Genomic DNA, 21,410 nt, shown 5'->3' on the forward strand with positions numbered 1-21,410 from the left:
CTGAATTCATTTATTAGTTCTAGTAGTTTTTTTGTAGACCCTTTTGGGTCTTCTAGGTATAGAATCATGTCATCTGCAAATAGTGATAATTTAAGTTCTTCTTTTCCAATTTTTATGCCTTTAATTTCTTTCGTCTGTCTAATTGCTCTGGCCAGTGTTTCGAGAACTATATTGAATAGAAGTGGAGATAGAGGGCATCCCTGTCTTGTTCCGGATTTTAGAGGGAATGCCTTCAACTTTTGTCCATTGAGAATGATGCTAGCCTGAGGCTTAGCGTAGATAGCTTTTACAATGTCAAGGTAAGTTCCTGTTATCCCTAGTTTTTCTAATGTTTTGAACATAAAGGCATGCTGTACTTTGTCGAATGCTTTCTCTGCATCTATCGAGATGATCATATGGTTCTTATCTTTAAGTCTATTGATGTGGTGAATAACATTTATTGATTTTCGTATGTTGAACCATCCTTGCATCCCAGGGATGAATCCTACTTGATCATGGTGCACAATTTTTTTGATGTGTTTTTGTATTCGATTCGCCAGAATTTTATTGAGGATTTTTGCATCTAGGTTCATTAGAGATATTGGTCTGTAGTTTTCTTTCTTTGAGGTGTCTTTGTCTGGTTTCGGGATCAGGGTGATGTTGGCCTCATAGAATGAATTTGGAAGAGCTCCCTCTTTTTCTATTTCCTGAAATAACTTGAAAAGTATTGGTATTAATTCTTCTTTAAAGGTTTTGTAAAACTCCGCTGTATACCCATCCGGTCCTGGGCTTTTCTTGGATGGTAGTCTTTTGATGGCTTCTTCAATTTCATCCATTGATATTGGTCTGTTCAGATTGTGTGTATCCTCCTGACTCAGTCTGGGCAAATCATATGACTTAAGAAATTTATCGATGTCTTCACTATCCTCTATTTTATTGGAATATAGGTTTTCAAAATAATTTCTAATTGTCTTCTGTATTTCTGTAGCATCTGTTGTGATATTGCCTTTTTCATCCCGTATGTTAGTAATTTGAGTTCTCTCTCTTCTTCTCTTTGTTAGCATGGCTAGAGGTCTGTCGATCTTATTTATTTTTTCGAAGAACCAACTTTTAGTTTTGTTAATTTTTTCAATAGTTTCTTTTGTTTCTGGAAATCCATATGCAACAAAATGAAACTGAATCCCTTTCTCTCGCCATGCACAAAAGTTAACTCAAAATGGATCAAGGAGCTTGATATCAAATCAGAAACTCTGCGTCTGATAGAAGATAAAGTTGGCTCCGATCTACAGATTGTGGGGTCGGGCCCCAAATTCCTTAATAGGACACCCATAGCACAAGAGTTAACAACTAGAATCAACAAATGGGACTTAATTAAACTTAAAAGTTTTTTCTCAGCAAAAGAAACAATAAGAGAGGTAAATAGGGAGCCTACATCCTGGGAACAAATTTTTACGCCTCACACTTCAGATAGAGCCCTAATATCCAGAGTATACAAAGAACTCAAAAAATTAGACAATAAGATAACAAATAACCCAATCAACAAATGGGCCAAGGACCTGAACAGACACTTCTCAGAGGAGGATATACAATCAATCAACAAGTACATGAAAAAATGCTCTCCATCTCTAGCAGTCAGAGAAATGCAAATCAAAACCACCCTAAGATACCATCTCACTCCAGTAAGATTGGCAGCCACTATGAAGTCAAACAACAACAAGTGCTGGCGAGGATGTGGAGAAAAGGGTACACTTGTACATTGCTGGTGGGACTGCAAATTGGTGCGGCCAATTTGGAAAGCAGTTTGGAGATTCCTGGGAAAGCTGGGAATGGAACCACCATTTGACCCTGCTATTGCCCTTCTCGGACTATTCCCTGAAGACCTCAAAAAAGCATGCTACAGGGATACTGCCACATCAATGTTCATAGCAGCACAATTCACAATAGCTAGACTGTGGAACCAACCCAGATGCCCTTCAATAGATGAATGGATAAAAAAAATGTGGCATCTATACACAATGGAGTACTATGCAGCAATAAAAAATGACAAAATCATAGAATTTTCAGGGAAATGGTTGGTACTAGAGCAGATTATGCTTAGTGAAGCTAGCCAAACCCTAAAAAACAAATACCAAATGTCTTCTTTGATATAATGAGAGCAACTAAGAACAGAGTAGTGAGGAAGAGTAGGAAGAAAAAATTAACATTAAACAGAGGCTTGAGATGGGAGGGAAAGGGAGAGAAAAGGGAAATTGCATGGAAATGAAGGGAGACCCTCATTGCTAAACAAAATTACACATAAGAGGTTGTGAGGGGAATGGGAAAATAAACAAAGAGAGAAATGAATTACAGTAGATGGGATAGAGAGAGAAGTTGGGAGGGGAGGGGAGGGGGGATAGTAGGGGATAGGAAAGGTAGCAGAATACAACAATTACTATTAGGGCATTATGTAAAATTGTGGATGTGTAACCGACGTGATTCTGCTATCTGCATTTGGGGTAAAATTGGGGGTTCATAACCCACTTCAATCTAATGTATGAAATATCATATGTCAAGAGCTTTGTAATGTTATGAACAACCAATAAAAAAAAAAAAAAAAGAAAACCTAAAAAAAAAAAAAAAAAAAAAAAAGAAATGCAAGATGGAAAAATTAAAAGAAAGATATAATAAAAGATCAAAGACAAAATGAAAAACCTTCAAAACAGTCCAAGAAGAAACTCATATGACTTCAAAAGAGGAACAAAAAGACAAAGTGATGATTTTCAGTGGGGTAATGAAAGCCAGTAGCAATGGAATGGCACTTCTTAAGGTGGTGAGAGACCAGTCCTCCTAGAATTCTGCACTTGTTTGAACTCTTCTTCAAAGTGAAGACTTCATAAAGACACTTCAGATTTTAAAACAAAAATTAATGGAGTTCATAAATAAATAGGCAACCTGAATTACAGGAAACACTATAAGTATTTCTTCCTCTAGAAAGGAAGTGGATCCCAAGTGCAAAGGGAAGTGCTGAAGGAATGATGGTCAATGTAAAGGAAAATTAGAGCGAGTCCAAATGAACACTGACTGACTCCATCAGAGAATGATTACAATTAGTATTTAAAATTGATGTAGAATTAGATTAATTAAGAATAATAGTGTCCTAAGGCCCACTGCTGGTCATGGAGGTGCATGCCTGCAATCTCAGACACTTGGGAGGCTGAGGCTGAAGAACAGCAAGTTTGAGGACAGCCTCAGCAACTTCGTGAGGTCTCAAAATATACAATAAAAAGGATTGGGGGTATAGCTCAGTGGTAGAGCACCTCTGGGTATAATCCCTAGTAACCCTGCCTCCCATGTTTTAACGTCCCGTACAGTCTGAGAAATGGCAAAGGTATTATATTAGATGAGATTTTAAGATGTCTCGGAAACAGGCTGTAATCTCTAAGACAGCCTCTAGAAGAATAGCAAAAAATGAGCAATAGTAACAAAACAGTAGGAAAAATATGGAATAATAAATAATCATTGATTAAACATAAAAGGTAAGAAAAAAGAAACAAAAAATCCTGATCCAACAAATATCAATAAACGTAAAAAATGGACTACTTCAACTGAAAGACAAGTTGTGACAGTCTAAAACAAACAAACAAACAACAACAAAAACCCTTAAATGTGAAGACACAGAAAGATTTAAAGTCAGAGCATGGAAAAGATATACCATGCAAACACTAACAACATGAACCTAGTACAGGTATACTTAAATTAGACACAAGACTAGGACTAAATAAATAAATAAATGATATTACAATGCTAAAATTTGTGTGGTAATATAGCTTTGATACATATGAATTAATAATTCATTTATTTTATTTAAAAAATTTTTGTTAGACATTGATGGACCTTTATTTTATTCATTTATTTATATGTGGTGCTGAGAATAGAACCCAGTGCCTCACACATGCTAGGCAAGCGCTCTACCAATGAGCCACATCCCCAGCCCCATGAATTAATAATTTAAATGAACTGAAGAATAAATAATAAAATCCATATACATATTGAAAGATTCTAATATATCTCCCCCAATACCTATAGAAAAAGCAGACAGAAACTTAAAAATAGACAAGACTCAAACAACATGATTGACAGTGTAAGAATGTCAATGTTGCTGAAATGCCCCCTGGCTCCCAGGACCCAAGCCAGGTTAAGGGAACAATGAGAGTGGGCTATGGACAGGACACTTAGATCTAAGTATTATCTTGCAGGACAATGCTTTTTCTCACAAATGCTGAGAACTAGGCCGAGTTAATGTTCTGCAAAACTGTTTGCTTGCAATCTACTCTGGAATGCTGGCTATACAAGGAACAAAGCAAACCAAACAACTTAATGATGCCATTGCTTCCACCAGCTAACCTATAAAAACCCTTTTCCATCTGGTAACTGGTATGGCTGATGAGGACACTATGCGGAGGATACTGTGCAGTGTCACTTATCTAGCCATCTACACCGGACAAAATGCTGTGAGGGAAGGAAATGCTCCTTTTTTGGGGCAGTGTCATGAGGGGCAGAGGTTCTACCTGTTCAGCCTATCACCAGCGAACTCCTGCTGGAACAGTCACTCATCTCTTGTAAGCTTTTCCCAGGAAGTCAGTCTCTCAATGCTATTTTCAGGTACTTTCTTTGGCTTTTCCACAACTTGCCTGCCTGCCAGGGTACAACTGGGGTGTGGATCTGACACAGGCAAACACTCTACCACTGAGCTACACTCCCAGGCCCTTAGGCAGCTGAATCTCAGAAGTTTATAGCACTAAATGAATAATATATCAGAAAACAAGAGACTGAAAATAAATCTTATCATATATCAGTTAAATTAGAGGAAAAACATAAGTTAAACCCCCAAAAAAGTTAAAGGAAAGAAATTATTACTTTTGAGGACAGTAATCAATGAATATGAGGGAAAACCAACAAAGTCAAAAGGCTGAAAAAAACACTGACTACTGATCAAGGAAAGAAAGGAGGCACAGATCGTCTACCAGGAATGCAAAGGAGACATCAGCTAGAGAACAGGGCTTCCCAATCTTAGTGTTACTGACATGCTAGGGCAGTTAGTTCTTGGTTATAGGAGGCTGACCTGTGTAGCATTTCTCTTCTCTAACTACTAGATCCCAAGTTTAGTAGCATACCTCCCACATTTATGAAAAAGAAGAATGTCTCCAGATACTGGCATAGATTTTTAAGAAGCTGATAAAATGGGGCTGGGGTTGTGGCTCAGCGGTAGAGTGCTCACCTACCATGTGTGAGGCCCTGGGTTCGATCCTCAGCACCACATAAAAATAAAAGATGTTGTGTCCAAAGAAAAACCAAAAAATAAATATTAAAAAAATTCTCTCTTAAAATAAATAAAAAATAAATAAATAAAATAAAGGTATTGTGTCCAAGTACAAAAAAAAGAAGCTGATAAAAGGATATTATAATTCTCTGTAATAAATATGAAAATTTAAGCTGGGCACAGTGACACACACCTGTAATCCCAGCAATTTGGGAAGTTGAAGCAGGAAAATCCAAATTTGAGGCCAGCCTCAGTAATTTAGCAACACTGCCTCAAAAAACAAAAAGGGTTGGGAATATGGTTAAGTGGCAGAGTTCCCTGTTTTTTTTCCAGTACCACTGGAAAAAAATGAGAAACAGATTCCCAGAAAAATACAATTTAGAAATAGTTTCTTCTCTAATAGGGTTTAAAGAGTATATGTGAGAAATTTAATCTATAATAAAAATTCACTAATAATAAAATGGCTTCACTGGAAATTCTTTCAATATTTTAGAAAGAAGCAACACCAATAATATATAAATTTTCCCAGACAGCAGGATAAAGGAGACGGCCTACCCAGTCAATGGGACCAGTGTAAGCTCAATGCCAACCTTAGTATCAACATCGTAAAAGAGGAAAATGACTAACCTACAAACTATGCTTTTTACAAACTGGATGAAATAATCATAAACCAAATAGTAGCAAACAGCTATATATAAAGAGAATAATAGGTTATCACTAAACTCTGTTTATATCAGGAACACAGAGTTGGTTTAACATTTGAAAACGCAATAGTACAATTCTCCTCATCAAACAAACTCATGATCATTTCAATGGATGCAGAAAAAGCATTTGAGAATATTCAACATTTACTCATAATAAAAACTCCGAAGAACAGAAGGAAATAACATTAAATCTGGCAAAAATTAAAACCTATGGCAAATGCCACATTTAATGGTAACATACTGAAAACATTACATTTGAGATGAAGAAAGCAAAAGAATGCCTGCTGTTACCATTTCCATACAACGCTGCCCTAGATGTTTTGGACACTGCAACAGAGGATATTTTAAGAACTGCAAGGATACACTTACAACTCTAATTAATTGCAGAAACATGAATGTGTACCCCCCCAAAAAAACAAAAATGAAAAACCTGAAGAATCTATTGAAAAACTATTAAAATAACTGGATTTAAGATCCTTGAATCTTGGGGCTGGGGCTATAGCTCAGCGGTAGAGTGCTTGCCTACCACATGTGAGGCCCTGGGTTGGATCCTCAGCACCACATACAAATGAATAACCATAGAATAAAGGTTAAAAAAAAATCCTTGAATCTCAATGTATTAAAACTAATGTTTCTATATGCAAAAATAAACAATTAGAAAACTGAAATTTTTTGGCTGGGGTTGTGGCTTAGCGGTAGAGTGCCACGGGTGAGGCCCTGGGTTCGATCCCCAACACCACATAAAAATAAATAAAGATACTGTGTCCAACCACAACTAAAAAATAAATTAAAAAAAACCCTGAAATTTTAAAAGTGATAAAATTTATATTAGCATAAAATACATCAAAAGCTAAGAGTAAACCCAATGAAACATAGGCATGCTTTCTACACAAAAAACCACAAAATTTTTCTGAGAGCAACGAGCTAATCAGATGGAAAGAGATTTTATATTCATGAATTTAAAAACTTAATACTTTAAGATGTCATCTATCTCCAAATTTATCTACAGATTCAATTCAACCACAATTCAGAATCCCAGCAGGTCATGGTGGTGGTTGTAGAAACTGATGCTAATACAAGGTCATTTTTTTTTAAAGGAAAAATGACATGCGATATAACAGAAAAGGTAATCTTTCCAATAAATGATGCTAGATCAATTGGATGAGGGAAAAGAGGGAAGGAAAGGAGAGAACAGGAAGAAACCTTTTATATTACATCTTACTAAAAAAATCACTTGGATTATAGGTCTAAATGTGATAAGTAAAATAAGCCTCTAGGAGAAAACACAGGGTCATACATTCAGTGAAGGATTTTAGTCATCAGAGAAAAGCAAATTAAAACCATGAGTCAGGTGGTGGATCACACCTGTAATCTCAGCACATAGGGAGGCTGAGGCAGGAGGATCCTAAACTGAAAGATAACCTCAGCAAATAAAAGGAACTGGGGATGTGTCTCAGTGGTAAAGGGTTCCTGGATCCAATTCCTAGTACTAAAAATCAAAACAATCCAAACCCAAATCCACAATGAAATATTACAATGCACCCCCATAATAGCTAATTTAAAAAGTCTGATTAACAAGCCAGGCGTGGTGGTGCACACCTGTAATCCCAGAGGCTGGGGAGCCTGAGACAGGAGGATCAAAAGTTCAAAGCCAGCCTCAGCAATGGTGAGGCACTAAGTAACTCAGTGAGATACTGTCTCTAAAAAAATACAAAATAGGGCTGGGGATGTGGCTCAGTGGTTTGGTGTCCCTGAGTTTAAACACAGGTCCCCCCCACCCAAATGATGTTAACAATAACAACCATCAGAGAGTTTGTAGAGCAATTAGCACTTTCATACCCTGCTGGTAGAAGTCTGTCTCCATTCTGGATGTTTGCAGATTACCCACTTTCAGGTCCCATTACTCCCCCTATCACCACATCTGCACAATAGGTAATAAAGCCCTTAGGCTCTCTCCCTTGGCACTCGGGGGAAGGTTAAACTATACAAGCTCTGGACTACATGGGAACACTCACCATAGTCACATGTCTGAACCACCATAAAAACCAGAGGCATCTGCCTCTTCCTTCACTTAAGCCAAACAGTTTAGGATAAGTATCTGCCCAGCTCTCCCCAGAAAGCCTCATTATATGCATAATATTCTTATACTCTCATGTGTACATGTGGCAGTAAAACTTTAAAAACTCCAACCAATACTGGGTGGGGGGATTGATCCCATCCTGCATGGGGCAACCACAAAGACTGCCAGAAATAATTCTCCTAGTTATATACAACAAACATGCACATACACAAGCAACCACATACACACACAAGAATGTTCACAGCATTACTCACAATAATCTAAGACTTGAAACACATCCTGTCTGTCAATAACACTACGGGTGAACAAACTTTAGTATATTCACACAGTATACAACTAACTATACAGCTGGAAATGATCTGTTTCTCAGTGTGGATGGTAATTACATAAGTACATTCATTCATTAAGATACACACTTATCATTGTAGAATTTTCTATATTATATCACTGGACTACATTGGGGACACTCTCCATGGTCTCATGTCTGAACCACCATAAAAACCAGAGGCATCTGCCTCTTCTTTTCACTTGAGCCAAACAGTTTAGGATAAGTGTCTGCCAAGCTCTCCCTAGAAAGCCTCATTATGTGCATATCTCTACATCTCAATACAAAGTTAAAAAAAATTAAGAAATAGATTAAGAATAGATTTGGATTAGGCCACTATGCTCCCTAGAGATCTCTTTGTCATGTAACCAACCATCAAGGGAATGAACTATGATCCTAAACTATGTGGCTTTAAGTAGCATCCCACAGGTGCAGTGAAGTCATATCACAATAACCTCCTCAATACAAGGTGCCTGCTACATACTGGGCACTACTATAGACCACTTCAGGGTTGAACATGCAGTGTGAAACATACAGATCAAGTCTCTGCCACCACACAGCTTTCACTATGGGGGAGGGGGGGCATGCACTGACAACTAAGCAAATAAATCCTGAGGGCAAGTGAAGTGTTAAAAAAAAAAAAACTAAAGCAAAATAAGGGAAAAAAAGAGGTTAGTAGTATATTATTTTACACAGGAGGAAAAGGGGAGGTTTCTCTGAGAATGCCATTTCCATTCATTACAGTATGAACCCCATGGTGTACATATCTATACATACAACACACAACTCCTCTACCCTACTGAAAAATGATTAACGGGAATAAAAAACATTATACAAAATAAAAAGAACTTTTAGAGCTTAGTGAAATAAATATTATGTATATAGAAACCAAATACTTTATTTCTTAGTACATACTTGTTGGTCTGGTCGACAACTATGCAGCTTCCATTAGGAATTAAGTCTACGTCATTTCTGTCCCAATGCAACTGTGAACACAAATAAACTCAGATAACATCTCCAACAGTATATCACCACCAAAAATACTTTGGAGTGAATCTCTTTTCCTACAAGATTTATGAGAATGTACATCTTTGTCATTAAAAACTAGAAGAAAGGTATAAACAAAAAACTACCATTCATCATGAAGAATGTTAGTTTTTTTTTCAAAACTTGAATCATCTTAACTGATCAGATTTAACAAACTAATTAGAAAATTGTCAGAACTCAACATTTGCTTTACATGTAGTGTAGACAGTGTGGCAGATTTGCAAAATGACTACCAATTCCTCCCTTCCCCTAAAAGGGGCAATGTGACTTGGCAATACCTCCCATCAAGAGGTGAGTGCATATCTTCAGCCATTGAATCTGGGGTGGCCATGTGCAGTACTTTGGCCAATGGGATCTGACAGAGAAGCTGCTGTGTGTTAGGCTTGCTATCTACCCCGTGAAGCAGCCTTGGCTAGCCTATTAGTAAATAAGAACCCACATAGAACAAAGACCAGCTGTTTCAGCTGACACTCCATAAACCAATCCACCTGCCCATCACCAGGCATGTGGTAAAGGCCATGGCAGATCACCCAACTCCACTCACCCAGCCCAGACACACAGAATCATGTTTGAGCTACTAAGTTTAAGGGTAGGTTGTTACATAGTAAAATTTAATATACCCAACTAATGAAAAACAAGGAAAAAAACCTCTTTTCATTAACATGATTTAGAATTTTTTTTTGAAGTAAAAGGTGACATTTAGGTAAAGTACCTAAAGGGTTATTAATCAAAGCTAAAACTGAATATCAGGTTTTTATTGTTACTCACATTAAAATGGACGTAAAATACTTCTCCAAAGTAATTGCCTTCATCATCCAGAAGTGTCTGCAAACTCCTAAGAAAGAATTTTGTTTTTAAAAGTAATCTCTCATCACTAGATATTTTAGATCACCATCTATAATAACTAATGGCATGAGTACAGCTAATCCAAAGGTGGGGGTTAATGTTTATGGCACCCATTTTCTGTGGATTGACAGTTAAACTGGGCCTGAACTCAGCTAAAATGTGAGGCACAGGAAGCTTATCTGTAGGGTCCCTTCTGATTTGTAGCTCTTTTCCTTCAACCCTAACTTTCTTAACCCAGTGATGCAGGTTTCTAGCTAGAAAAGGAAAACATGTTTACTGACACCAAAATTCATTCAAACTGGCATTAGCCCTCTTTATGCTTTTGAATTTCACCTACAGATTAATAAGTTTCCTATCAATATTGGATATCATGAAATCTGAGGAGTAAGTTAAAGGACCTTCTCTTCTCTTTTCCCAGTACCATCGAGCTTAAGAAAAACCTGAAATTCTACTATCTTATTAATTTCAAGGCACCTCTCACAGCAGCTTCCATCAAGAGGTCAGGGGCCAGCCTTTTCAGATTTCCAGCCTGTCATGCTGTGGTACTTTATACATACTTTCAAAGTCACATGTCTCGCATTGATTTTTGCTTACACACTCGTTTATTCATTTAGCATTCAAGCAGACCCTAACACAGAAGGCATAGGGAATGTAAAAGGTGAGACTAACCCATCACCAACTAACCCTGAGGGACGTATGTGAGGTATGCTGAGGAAGTCCCCCCTACAGTATGGTCAGATCTGTGAAAGTGTGTAAAAGACACAGGTGTAGCTTCAAAGAAATTTCCAAAGGGACACCTATCTTTGGGAAAGGTCTCTGGAGCTGTGTTCCCCGACCCCCACCAGACTTTTATTACAATATTGTAACATAATAGATCATACTTATTGTTTTTTAGGGAGAAAAGGAGGCAAATTACTCTCTAGCTGTAACCCTGTGAAATCAAACAAGTTATTGCTTCCAATGACAGAATAGGTGACATTCTTATTCTAGAAAAGAGATAAGAGGCCAGGCGTGGTGGTGTGTGGTGTATGCCTGTAATCCCAGCAACTTGCGAGGCAGAGGCGAGAGGATACAGAGTTAAAAGCCAGCCTCAGCAATTTAGCAAGGCGCTAAGCAACTCAGTAAGTCCCTGTCTCTAATAAAATACAAAATAGGGCTGGGGATGTAGCTCAGTGGTCAAGTTCCCCTGAGTTCAATCCCTGGTACCCCTCGTCCCCCTAAAAAAGCTAGAAAAGAGACAAGAGAAAGAGGAAACAGTTCCCAAGTTAAATCCAAAAAACCCCAAACGGTGAACATGGAATTTTTAGGTCTGAGAATAATCTTTGGATGGCTCACCTTTGATAGGACTGGGATTGGAAACTGCCCCCATAGCTTTGCCAGGCATAGTCCACCTAACAGCTCTCAATGGTGGCAGCCATATACCTGTGGTTCTCTTAGGCTGGAGTGGCTTGCTGGTGGCTCTACTGTCCTGGGGTCTCTAGGGAAGCCTCACTTCTTGGCAATTCTCTGCCTGGGCCAAATGATTCTGTCAGGCACCCTCTGAAATCTGTCAAGGAAGCCATACCTCCAGGCATGTGTGCTCTGTGCGCTTACAAATATGGGGGCACCTGAGCCCCTAGCACCTGTGTATTTACCACCTGTACACTCAAGAAGGGTGGCCACTGCAGCCACACCAAACCCAAGTTCAGTGGAGCCCAGTAGGATTGGCTGAGCACTGTGCTAGAATGCAGGGAGCAGAGATTTGATATAGTGCCAAGCATAGACCGTGAGGTCTGATGATACCTAGGGTCTCTCCTTTGACACAGTTCTGTATCCTAGGCCTTGAGTGGAAGCTCTGATGATTTCCACAAATGCTGTCAGTCATTTTCCCATCATCTTGGTGAACAGTGCCAGGCCCCAGTTAATCCACACTACCCTCTTTACCAAAGATTGCTTGGCCACACCCCCTTGGAGTTCTCCCCCAAACACACCTTTTCAGCTTTTTACAACATGGCCAGGCCGCAAATTTCTCCAAATCTTTATGTTCTACTTCCCTTTGAGTACAAATTCCTATTTTTTTTTTTTTTTTAGTACTAAAGACTGATGCCAGGGATGCTCTACTTCTCAGATACATCTCAGTCCTTTTTAAAATTTATTTTAAGACAGGGACTCAGTAAGTTGCCCAGGCCGACCCCAGCAAACTTGTGATCCTCCTGTCTCAGCCTCCTGAATAGCTGGGATTATAGGTGTACATCACTGCGTCACAAATTCAATCTTTAAATCATTTCTCTCTTCTCACATTTTACTTTAAGCAATCAAGAAATCTTACTGCTCCTCAACAATTTGCTTAGAAATTTCTTTTCACAATTCTCTGCTCATAAATTCTACCTTTCACAGAATACTAAAACATAAACACAATTCAGCTAACTTCTTTGCCATGTTATTATAAGGACTGCCCTTTCTCCAGTTTCAAATAACATCCCTCACTTGTTTTGAGAATTTTATCAAATGGCCTATAGTGTCCATATTCTACCCAACACCTTCATCATAACCACTTAGGTAATGTCCAAGAAGACTGTAGCCTTCTCTACCACTTTCCTCTTTTGAGTCCTCATCAGAATAGCCCTTCATGGTCTGTTTGCAGCATTACAGACTTTTTCCAAACCATATCTCAAAACAATTCCAGCCCCTGCCTATTACCTAGATGCTTGCAAATTGCTTCCACAGTTTCACATATTTGTTATAGTAATATCCCCTTCTTGTCTTCTCATTTCTGACTTCATCCATTTTGGCTTCTGTAACAAAATATCTTATACGAAGATGATTTATAAACAATAGAAATTTATTTCTCACTAGAAGCTAAGATCAAGACAACAGCAGATTCTGTGTCTAGCAGGGGACAGTTCACCACAGATGGTGCCTTTAATATGCCCTCACAAGGCAGAAGAGGGGAATAAGTGCACTAATCCCACTGAAAAGGGCTTTGCCATGGGATCTACTCATTTCTTAAAGACTCTCCCCCAAATACTATAGCATGGGGTAGGCAGACCGCAACAGTTCCCCCTCTCATTTTTCTATCATCCTCAAATGAGTTCAAATATCTACCAGTTTCATTAAGGTATCTATCTCTTGGTGAACAGAGAAGCTCTTTAATCTTAATGCTGTTAAATTTATCAATCTTTTCTTTAAAAGTTGGTTCTATGTCTTGAAAACTCTGTCCTATAGATCTTCAGTATCTATATCCATCTTCTATATTTTAGTCATTTTTGCATTGAATACTTAAGTCCTTTATCCACATGGAGGACTTTTGTGTGAGGCATTAGGCAATGATCTACTGTCACTTTTCTCCCAGGTGGGTAATAAGTTTTTACAGATCTATTTATTAAATAATACTATTTCCATTAATCTAACATGCAACCTCTAACAAAACTGCATATATACCCAAGTCATTTTCTGAGCTTTCTCTTCAGCACCACTGGAAACCCTACACCATTAACATGCTGTTCTAATTAGTACAGCTTTCCAATAATTCTGGGTATCTGGTAGGCCAAGTTCTCCATCTTTATTTACCTGAAGAATTATGTCTGGCTATTCTTGGTCCTCTGTTCATTCATAGAAAATTTAGAATCAGCTTATGAGGTTTAATAAAAAGTCTACTGGGAAAAAACTGGAGAATTACAGAATTCAGAGAGATCAGTGAGTGGTTTTCAAAATGTGGCTCAGACCAAGAACTACTGGGAACCTTGGGGATTTTACAGAGAGCTCACAGGGTCAAAACTACTTTCATATTACTAAGATGCTATTTGCCTTTGTGCATTGTTTCATGAGTACAGAGAAATTTTCCAGGGGCTATGTGAAACTGTGGAGTGCTCTGATAGCTAACAGAATGTTTGTGTATTCCTGTGTTTAAAACATTTCTCATTTTTAACTTCTAATACTGTAAATACCAACAGATATAACCAACAAAAGAAAAAGCTCTTTGTGGTCTTCAATGATTTTGAGATAATCTTCAAACTTGAAAATCTGAGAAGTGCTATTCATATATATATTTACTGAGTTTATGTATGTTAAAAATACAGGGGCTGGGGCTGTGGTTCAGTGGTAGAGCACTTGCCTGGCATGTGTGAGGAGGCATTGGGTTTGATTCTCAGCACTGCATATAAATAAAATAAAATTCTACCAATAGCTAAAAAAATATTTTAAAAAATACATAAAAGTGACTAAAGTTAGTTAAGTCTTCTTAGGTATAAGCATTATTTAGGTCTTCTTCAGTGTTTGCCGTAAAAACAATGACAAATTTATCTTCTTTCCAAATCTTGTGTTTTTATTACATTTTCCTTGTCTTATTATTTAGTATAATGAGAAATAATTGGACTCTGGAGCCAGATCTATGTTCAAATCATGGGTCTGACACTGAGGGGTCCTCTGCAAGTTACCTAACCTCTCTGTTTCAGTTTCCTTAACTAGAAAATGGAGGTATTCATAATAGGATCATATTACTATTTTCATTATTTAAAAAAATCTCTTCATTATTTAAAAAATCTTTATGCCTGATTGCATAAATATACTAAATACGCTGGGTATAGTGGTACTTGCTGTAATCCTGGTGAGTAGGAAGGCTCAGGCAGGAAAATTATAGGTTTGAGGCCAGTCTCAGAAACTTAGCAAGACCTTCTCTCAAAATAAAACCAATGAGGGTTGTAGTTGAATGGTAAAGTGCCCCCAAGTTCAATCCCCAGTACCCACCCCCCAAATATATATATATATATATATGTGTAGACATAAATATTAAAGGACATTTTAGGAAGCTCTTATATTTTTATAAATTATAATACAATGTAGGTTAGTATCACAAACTATTGCAGGGTTTTGCTTTATTCTTCTTCTTCTTTTTCTTTTTGCAGTGCTGGGGACTGAACCTAGGGCCTCACATATGTTAGGGAAGCACTCTACCATTGAGCTACACCCTCGGCCTGTGGCTATATATTTCTAAAAGTGAAATATTTAGAAGTAGACTTGCTGAGTCAAAGGGCATATACAGTTTTAATTTTCACAAGTACCATGTCACACTGTTCTGAAAAAGGAGTACTAATTCACATTTTCATTAAATACCTGAAATAAGAGTAAACCTTTCCCCAAACCCTTGTTACCTCAATTTAGCACCGATATCTCAATCCTCCCTCAGTTTGAAGCACCAGATACCTTCTCATGTTAACATATACTCCAGGAGCACTAGTGAGACTGAACACCTTTTTAATTGTGAGCCACTTTATTGTTTCTTTTGTTGTTTGTCTTCTCAGATACTTTGTCAATTTGTATTAAGGATGTGTAGGGAAAGTGTTGCACAGCAGGGAAAATAATGTATGTTACCGATGTTTCCCACGTGGTACTTTGTCTTTCAACTAAAAAGTAAATTTCTACTTAAAGGTGATAACTAGCCTGGTGTGGTTGCACATGCCTGTAATTCTAGAAACTCCATAGGCTGAAGCTGAAGAATTGCAAGTTTAAGGCCAGCCTCAGCAACTTATCAAAGTCCTAAGTAATTTAGAGAGACCCTGTGTCAAAATAAAACTTAAAAAGAGCTGGGGATGTGGCTCAGTGGTAAAGCACCCATGGGTTCAATCCCGAGTGCCCCCCCCCCCCAAAAAAAAGTGATGACCACGAAACATCTAATATAAACATCATTAGCCGATCTTGCACCAAGGTATTGTGTCTGCCCATGAAATTTTCCACATAGAAAATGCTCAAAGATAATACTGAGTGCCGAGGTGTAAGTCATAGGAACAATCAACTCTTCTTAATTTTAGAACATGAAACTATTGTCCAACAGTTCTTACCAGGGTTAAAAGTGGTTCAAAGTACCTAAAATGCTAATGTCAAACATGAAATAACAATGCAATGTGCATATTTAAATATTTATCTTAATATCTTAATATATTTTAGGTAAGATCTTAAAAGGGGACTGTGTTCCTTACTTTGCCAAAACAGGACTGAGTTCTTTTAAGTCTTCCAATGATGGCACCTGGTCCAAAAGCTTCTTGAACAGTGCCAGTGGGAAAGGGATGTTGGCCACACTGCGGTTGAAAAGGGAAAGTCCACAGAGAACCCCAAAGAAGAAATATCTCTTCTCCTCAAATTTAGGCTGAAAAGAAAAAAACAATTTCAAAGTATTACGAATTCTTTTTCATTACAGTGAAATGTTCATGTCAGGTAAATTCCTTTTCCACTTTCACAAAATCAAATTGCAAAATAACATCAAAAATTCTGAGGTAAGAACATTTAGGGTTTAGTTGGGTGTAGTGGTGCACACCTGTAATCCCAGGGGCTTGGGAAGCTGAGGAAGGAGGATTATAAATTCAAGGTTAACTTCAGCAACTTAGCAAGACCCTAAGCAACTCAGCAAGACCCTGTTTCTGAATCTAATATAAAAAAGGGCTGGAGATGTGGCTCAGTTAATGGTTAAGCACCCTTGGGTTCAACCATGGTACTAAAAAAAAAAAAAAAAAAAAAAAAGGATATTTAGGATTTATATTTGGATATTAAATCAATATATTTGGTTATTAAGTGCCTACCACAGTTTCATTATACTAAAACCATAACAGGAACAAAAACATATTTGGCTTAGTAATCCTTATAAGATTATCTCAAAATGACATCAATAACTCCTACCATAAAATAGTTTTCTGTGGCATATGACACATTTTTATGGTCATGGAATACCACAAGCAAAGAAAAGAGGGCTTACCCGGGCAGGAAACCACATGTAGGAGGCCTCTTCAGGATATATGAACATCCCATATTCTGGCCGGGTCATCTCTTCAAATAAACAGTAGAAAAATTCTGTCTTGACTCCTCCAAGGTCATATTCATATCCAATTTCTCCAATAAATGAAACCTGGGGAAACAGCAAATAAGGTTATCACTTCCAGGGCTCTGTATGAAGTTTCTCTTTGTAATAATAGTTACTAACAATTCTGAACCCAAGTTTTAGTAGGTATTGTGGTTTGCATCCTACTTGTTTTATCCTATCTAGTTTCCCAATTAACTCTAAGAGGGTAATAAGGCTTGAGAATTTCAATAACTCTCCCAAGTTTTTGTCAACAGCTATGGAGCACAGTCCAGATTTCATCCTAAATCTGTTATACCCCAGACCTAGAAGTCTTTACCATAAAACAGTCCTTGACTGGCATCTCTATTTTAGTAATCAGGTCCCTTAAACATAATAAAAATTAAATAAACAAATCATAAATATTAGGATTTTCAAAAAACTGGAAAGCCAGAGCATGTACACTTGCCCCAAGGGCACTGAGGAGATGCTACAACTACCAATGGAAACACAATGGACCAGAAAAAGCCCCTACAGACCACCTTGTGGCAAAGGGAGAGGACTTCCTCTAACACCCTTTGTTCCTTTCTTTTTTTTCTTCTCTCAACACCAAGAATTATAAATGATAATTATACTTTACCCTCAACTCTCTCCTCAAGTCTTCGTTCTCAAATTGACTGAGCTGACTCAAAACATCCTCAATCAAGTGATTCCTTCTGACTCTTAGATTAAAGGTGGACAATGAAGCTAATTCAGATTCTTCTTGTTCAATAATTCCTGCCAAACTCACGTAAGCTCGCATTTTTCTTTCCTAAGGAAAGAAAAATGTTTCATTTCATTTTGCTATTTTCCCTCTTTAAGTAGAAATTTGTAAAATGGAATAAACCAGTTTTACTTATAATTACACCTTGCATTTATGAAATGAGCCTTATATAAACCCCTGGAAGTAAACAATACATTCAGTATTTGCTCTTAGCAAGCAGAAGAAATGTGGGACCTTTGGAACAAAATACTGTGCAGAGCCAAACTAAACATGCAGGGAAGTGACCAAATGTAGGTTTTACTGGACCACTTTATCTTAACACAACTATTAATGTTTAGATTTTTAAAGGCTGAGAGATTCAATATTATTCACTGGGACAGTGCACTGCAGCATAAAACTCTCATTTAAAAGTCAGATGTTTAGAAAGGAAGCAGGCTGTAGGAAAAACCCAGGTAGAAGTTAATAGAAGAGAGGAATAATTAGGGGAGGAGAGAGAGAGAAGAGAGAGGAAATTAAGGTAGGTAGAATGTTTATTCTCAAATTAAATGGCAATTTGGGAAGCCTGTGGCTCTAGCAATAGAGTGCTTGCCTAGTTATGTGTGGGGCCCTGGGTTTAATCCTCAGCACCACATATAAAAAATAAATAATAAAGAACTAAAATTATCACTGGAAGTTTGCTTAAAATCAGGGGAAAATAGGGTATGAGAGCTGAAGCAAAACGAAGTTTTTGTGTCTTTTTAAAATTCATTTTCTTTGTTAAATATTCCAAGAATGATCACACTTAAAAGTTATAAATGATATCCTATTTTGTAAATGCATTATGTGAGAGGATCTTATTTTAAGGACTTTTATTTGAATATTATACATTCATATATACATGTCTGTATATAAGAGTACGTGATAGCAATTGCTATTACTTTGGGTAATGTACATTGTGCGAGGTACTGTTTTAAATGCTTTATTAAAAATTTAATCCTTTCAAAACAACAGTGAGGTAGGGATTATCTGATATATTTTCCTCGTGAATTTTTCTTTTCTGGAGTGGTGGTGTGTGTGGAGTGATGCTGGAGATTGACCCCAGGGCCAAGTGCTCTACCATATAAACCTAGCTATACCCCAGGCCCTTTAATGCTTTCACTTGTCCAGTTTTAGGTCCAAAACCACTTTGCTAGATGTCCTGACAAACACAACACTTAAGCTGCTGACAGTACACTGAAATGGAACACTCAGAGTACTACCTATAGAGGTCCTAATTTCAAGGCTCCTTTGTCACATTTTATTCCTGCTGTATACCTTTCCATTATATTGTACCTCCTTAAGTATTAGAAGTAATCCTAATCACACCTAGATTAGTGATACTTCTTTTGAGTACTATTCAGAAGACTACAGGCTCCCTTGACAACTTCAGGTAAAAACATCACAACTAGGTCAGTTGCTCAAGATCTGTCCTTTGTGACAGATGCCCTAACATGCCTAAGGTCTGAGCAACCTAAATTCTGAGTTCTCTTGGCTTTCTTTTTCTTTTTAGTTGTAGTTGGACACAATGCTTTTATTTCTTTCATTTACTTATTTATTTATGTGGTGCTGAGGATGGAACCCAGCGCCTTGCACATACGAGGCAAGCATTCTACCATTGAGCCACAATCCCAGCTCCTTCCCTGGCTTTCTTTAGAGAACAAACTCCTAAATGCCATAGCTGTGGCCTTGCCAACAGGGGCTCCCTTATCACCCCCCAAAAAGGGCACACTCAAGAAGGAATTTATCTTGTAATTTATGTTAACGAAGACAGAGAACTAGGCATTCGTACCTGTATTTTTAGAATTGAGTCTGCATAAAGTAGTTTAGTTTTTGACCGAATATCAAAAACAAATGGAAAGTGACTGAATATGACACAATGCATATCTTCTGAAGTGTCCTAAAAATGAAAACGATGAGAATTCTGATAAATTAGAAGAACAGAGACCTCTTACACCTTACCTCATAGCCTTACATTTAAACCTTTTGGTTTCAAAGTTTCAGTACTTCCAGCCAAAGCAATCAAAATTGCTGGCCAGCAGTAGTAGCTGTAGAAAATGTATTTAACATGTCACCAATGAAAGGTATATAAGCCTAATATTTTCAGCACCATTTAATTTAGCAATTATAAACTTTGGACATGTTCTAAAAGAGTCTATCCCACAGCAACCTGAGTGTCTGAAATGTGAATCAGCTCGGGGAACAGGGGATTGATACAGTGTGGAGAGCTGGCTAACTCAGTCATGTCTCATCAAGCAAGGGTTGATATGCCAGAAGAAAAAGAATGATAACCTTCAGAGAAAGGGAAAAAAACCTCAATCAGCTACAGCACTGGCATCACAAACCTCTGAACTATATTTTTTAAAAACAAACAAAGAGTGCTTACACCAGGACCCCTTCCCCAAAGCTGTAGCTTTGGACCGCTGGCTCTTGGTGCCTGGTGAGTCTTGGGGCCCCCAAAGGCACTGGAGCTTCCATCTGTGTTGTCTCAATGTCAGAGACAACCAGTTTTCTCAGAGCGTGAAAAGAGTTTTACCTTTGCTTTTTCAGCAAATTTGTCTTCTTCTTATAGCATTCCCTGAGGCCTGCTCACCTGGTTGGTCCCAGGCACAATCACTTTTCTGCCAGTGCTTCTGGTGAAAAACTGCATAGGTTTTAATAAGTCTTATTCTTCCTACCAGCCTGCTATTTCAATTGTGCAATTATAGAGTGCAAAGTTTCTCAGAAACTCATGGAGAAAGTTGGGGCAGAATATCTAAATTAACTCACTGATAATCATCTTCTCCCCTCAAACATGCCAAACTTACCAAGTTCATTTTCCAACAGGACCTTCTATATGCTTCTCCATAAAAATTGAGCCAATCTGAGAGTACATCTAGTTTGAAAATATCTTCAGGCAGTTGATATTTAATTTGGTTTACCTAAAATAAAATGTGACATCAGAACACTTTATATTTAAAGACAATTTTACTTAATGGTTGTTAGTTACATTATTGAATTAAACAGTAAATTAACGATTTTTAATGACCACAGTAAAATTGTATCAAATTGCCAAATCCCCCAATTTTCATGAACAAAAATACCCAAAAATTAACAGGAGAAATTGATGATATGATAAACTTTTAATTACTTTAAATTCAGAGGAAAGTTTTTAAAGCATTTTAAGTCCAAAGGCAAAAGCCAGTTCTTCATTTCTTACTCTTCTAGAGCTTAACAATACACTATTTACAAATCCCTTGAGGATTTCTTCCATTACTGCTTGAGCATTTCTCATGATTTTCTTTGTAAGTGGTAAAAACTCTTTAGAGGATACTTCTTTGAGCTCTTCCATAAATTTCTTGCTTTTTAAAAACTCCATTTAAAAAAAATTATCTTCCCCTTTTATACAAAACCTTTAGAGGGGCTGGGATCATGGCTCAGTGGTACAGCACTTGCCTAGTACATGTGAGGCACTGGGTTCCAGTCTCAGCACCACATACAAATAAAGAACTAAATAAAATTCATCAACAACTAATAAAAATATTTTAAAAAAAGACCTTTAGAGATA

General features: G+C 37.5%; 1 protein-coding gene across 1 annotated transcript in view; it reads right to left on the reverse strand.

Moving 5' to 3' along the window:
• The window catches only part of HERC5 (HECT and RLD domain containing E3 ubiquitin protein ligase 5), a 58,257-nt gene that overhangs the window by 9,385 nt on the left and 27,462 nt on the right, over positions 1-21,410 (reverse strand). Inside the window, exons 14-20 of the mRNA XM_081304568.1 lie at positions 20,671-20,784; positions 19,656-19,763; positions 17,726-17,896; positions 17,005-17,154; positions 16,235-16,401; positions 10,203-10,269; positions 9,303-9,373 (exon numbers count right to left, since the gene is read on the reverse strand). Of these exons, the coding sequence (XP_081160694.1) occupies positions 9,303-9,373; positions 10,203-10,269; positions 16,235-16,401; positions 17,005-17,154; positions 17,726-17,896; positions 19,656-19,763; positions 20,671-20,784 (848 nt within the window). The remainder of the gene's footprint in view (positions 1-9,302; positions 9,374-10,202; positions 10,270-16,234; positions 16,402-17,004; positions 17,155-17,725; positions 17,897-19,655; positions 19,764-20,670; positions 20,785-21,410) is intronic.

The sequence above is a fragment of the Spermophilus citellus genome, assembly GCF_964194105.1.
Source record: "Spermophilus citellus genome assembly, chromosome: 8".
Taxonomy (NCBI): domain Eukaryota; kingdom Metazoa; phylum Chordata; class Mammalia; order Rodentia; family Sciuridae; genus Spermophilus; species Spermophilus citellus.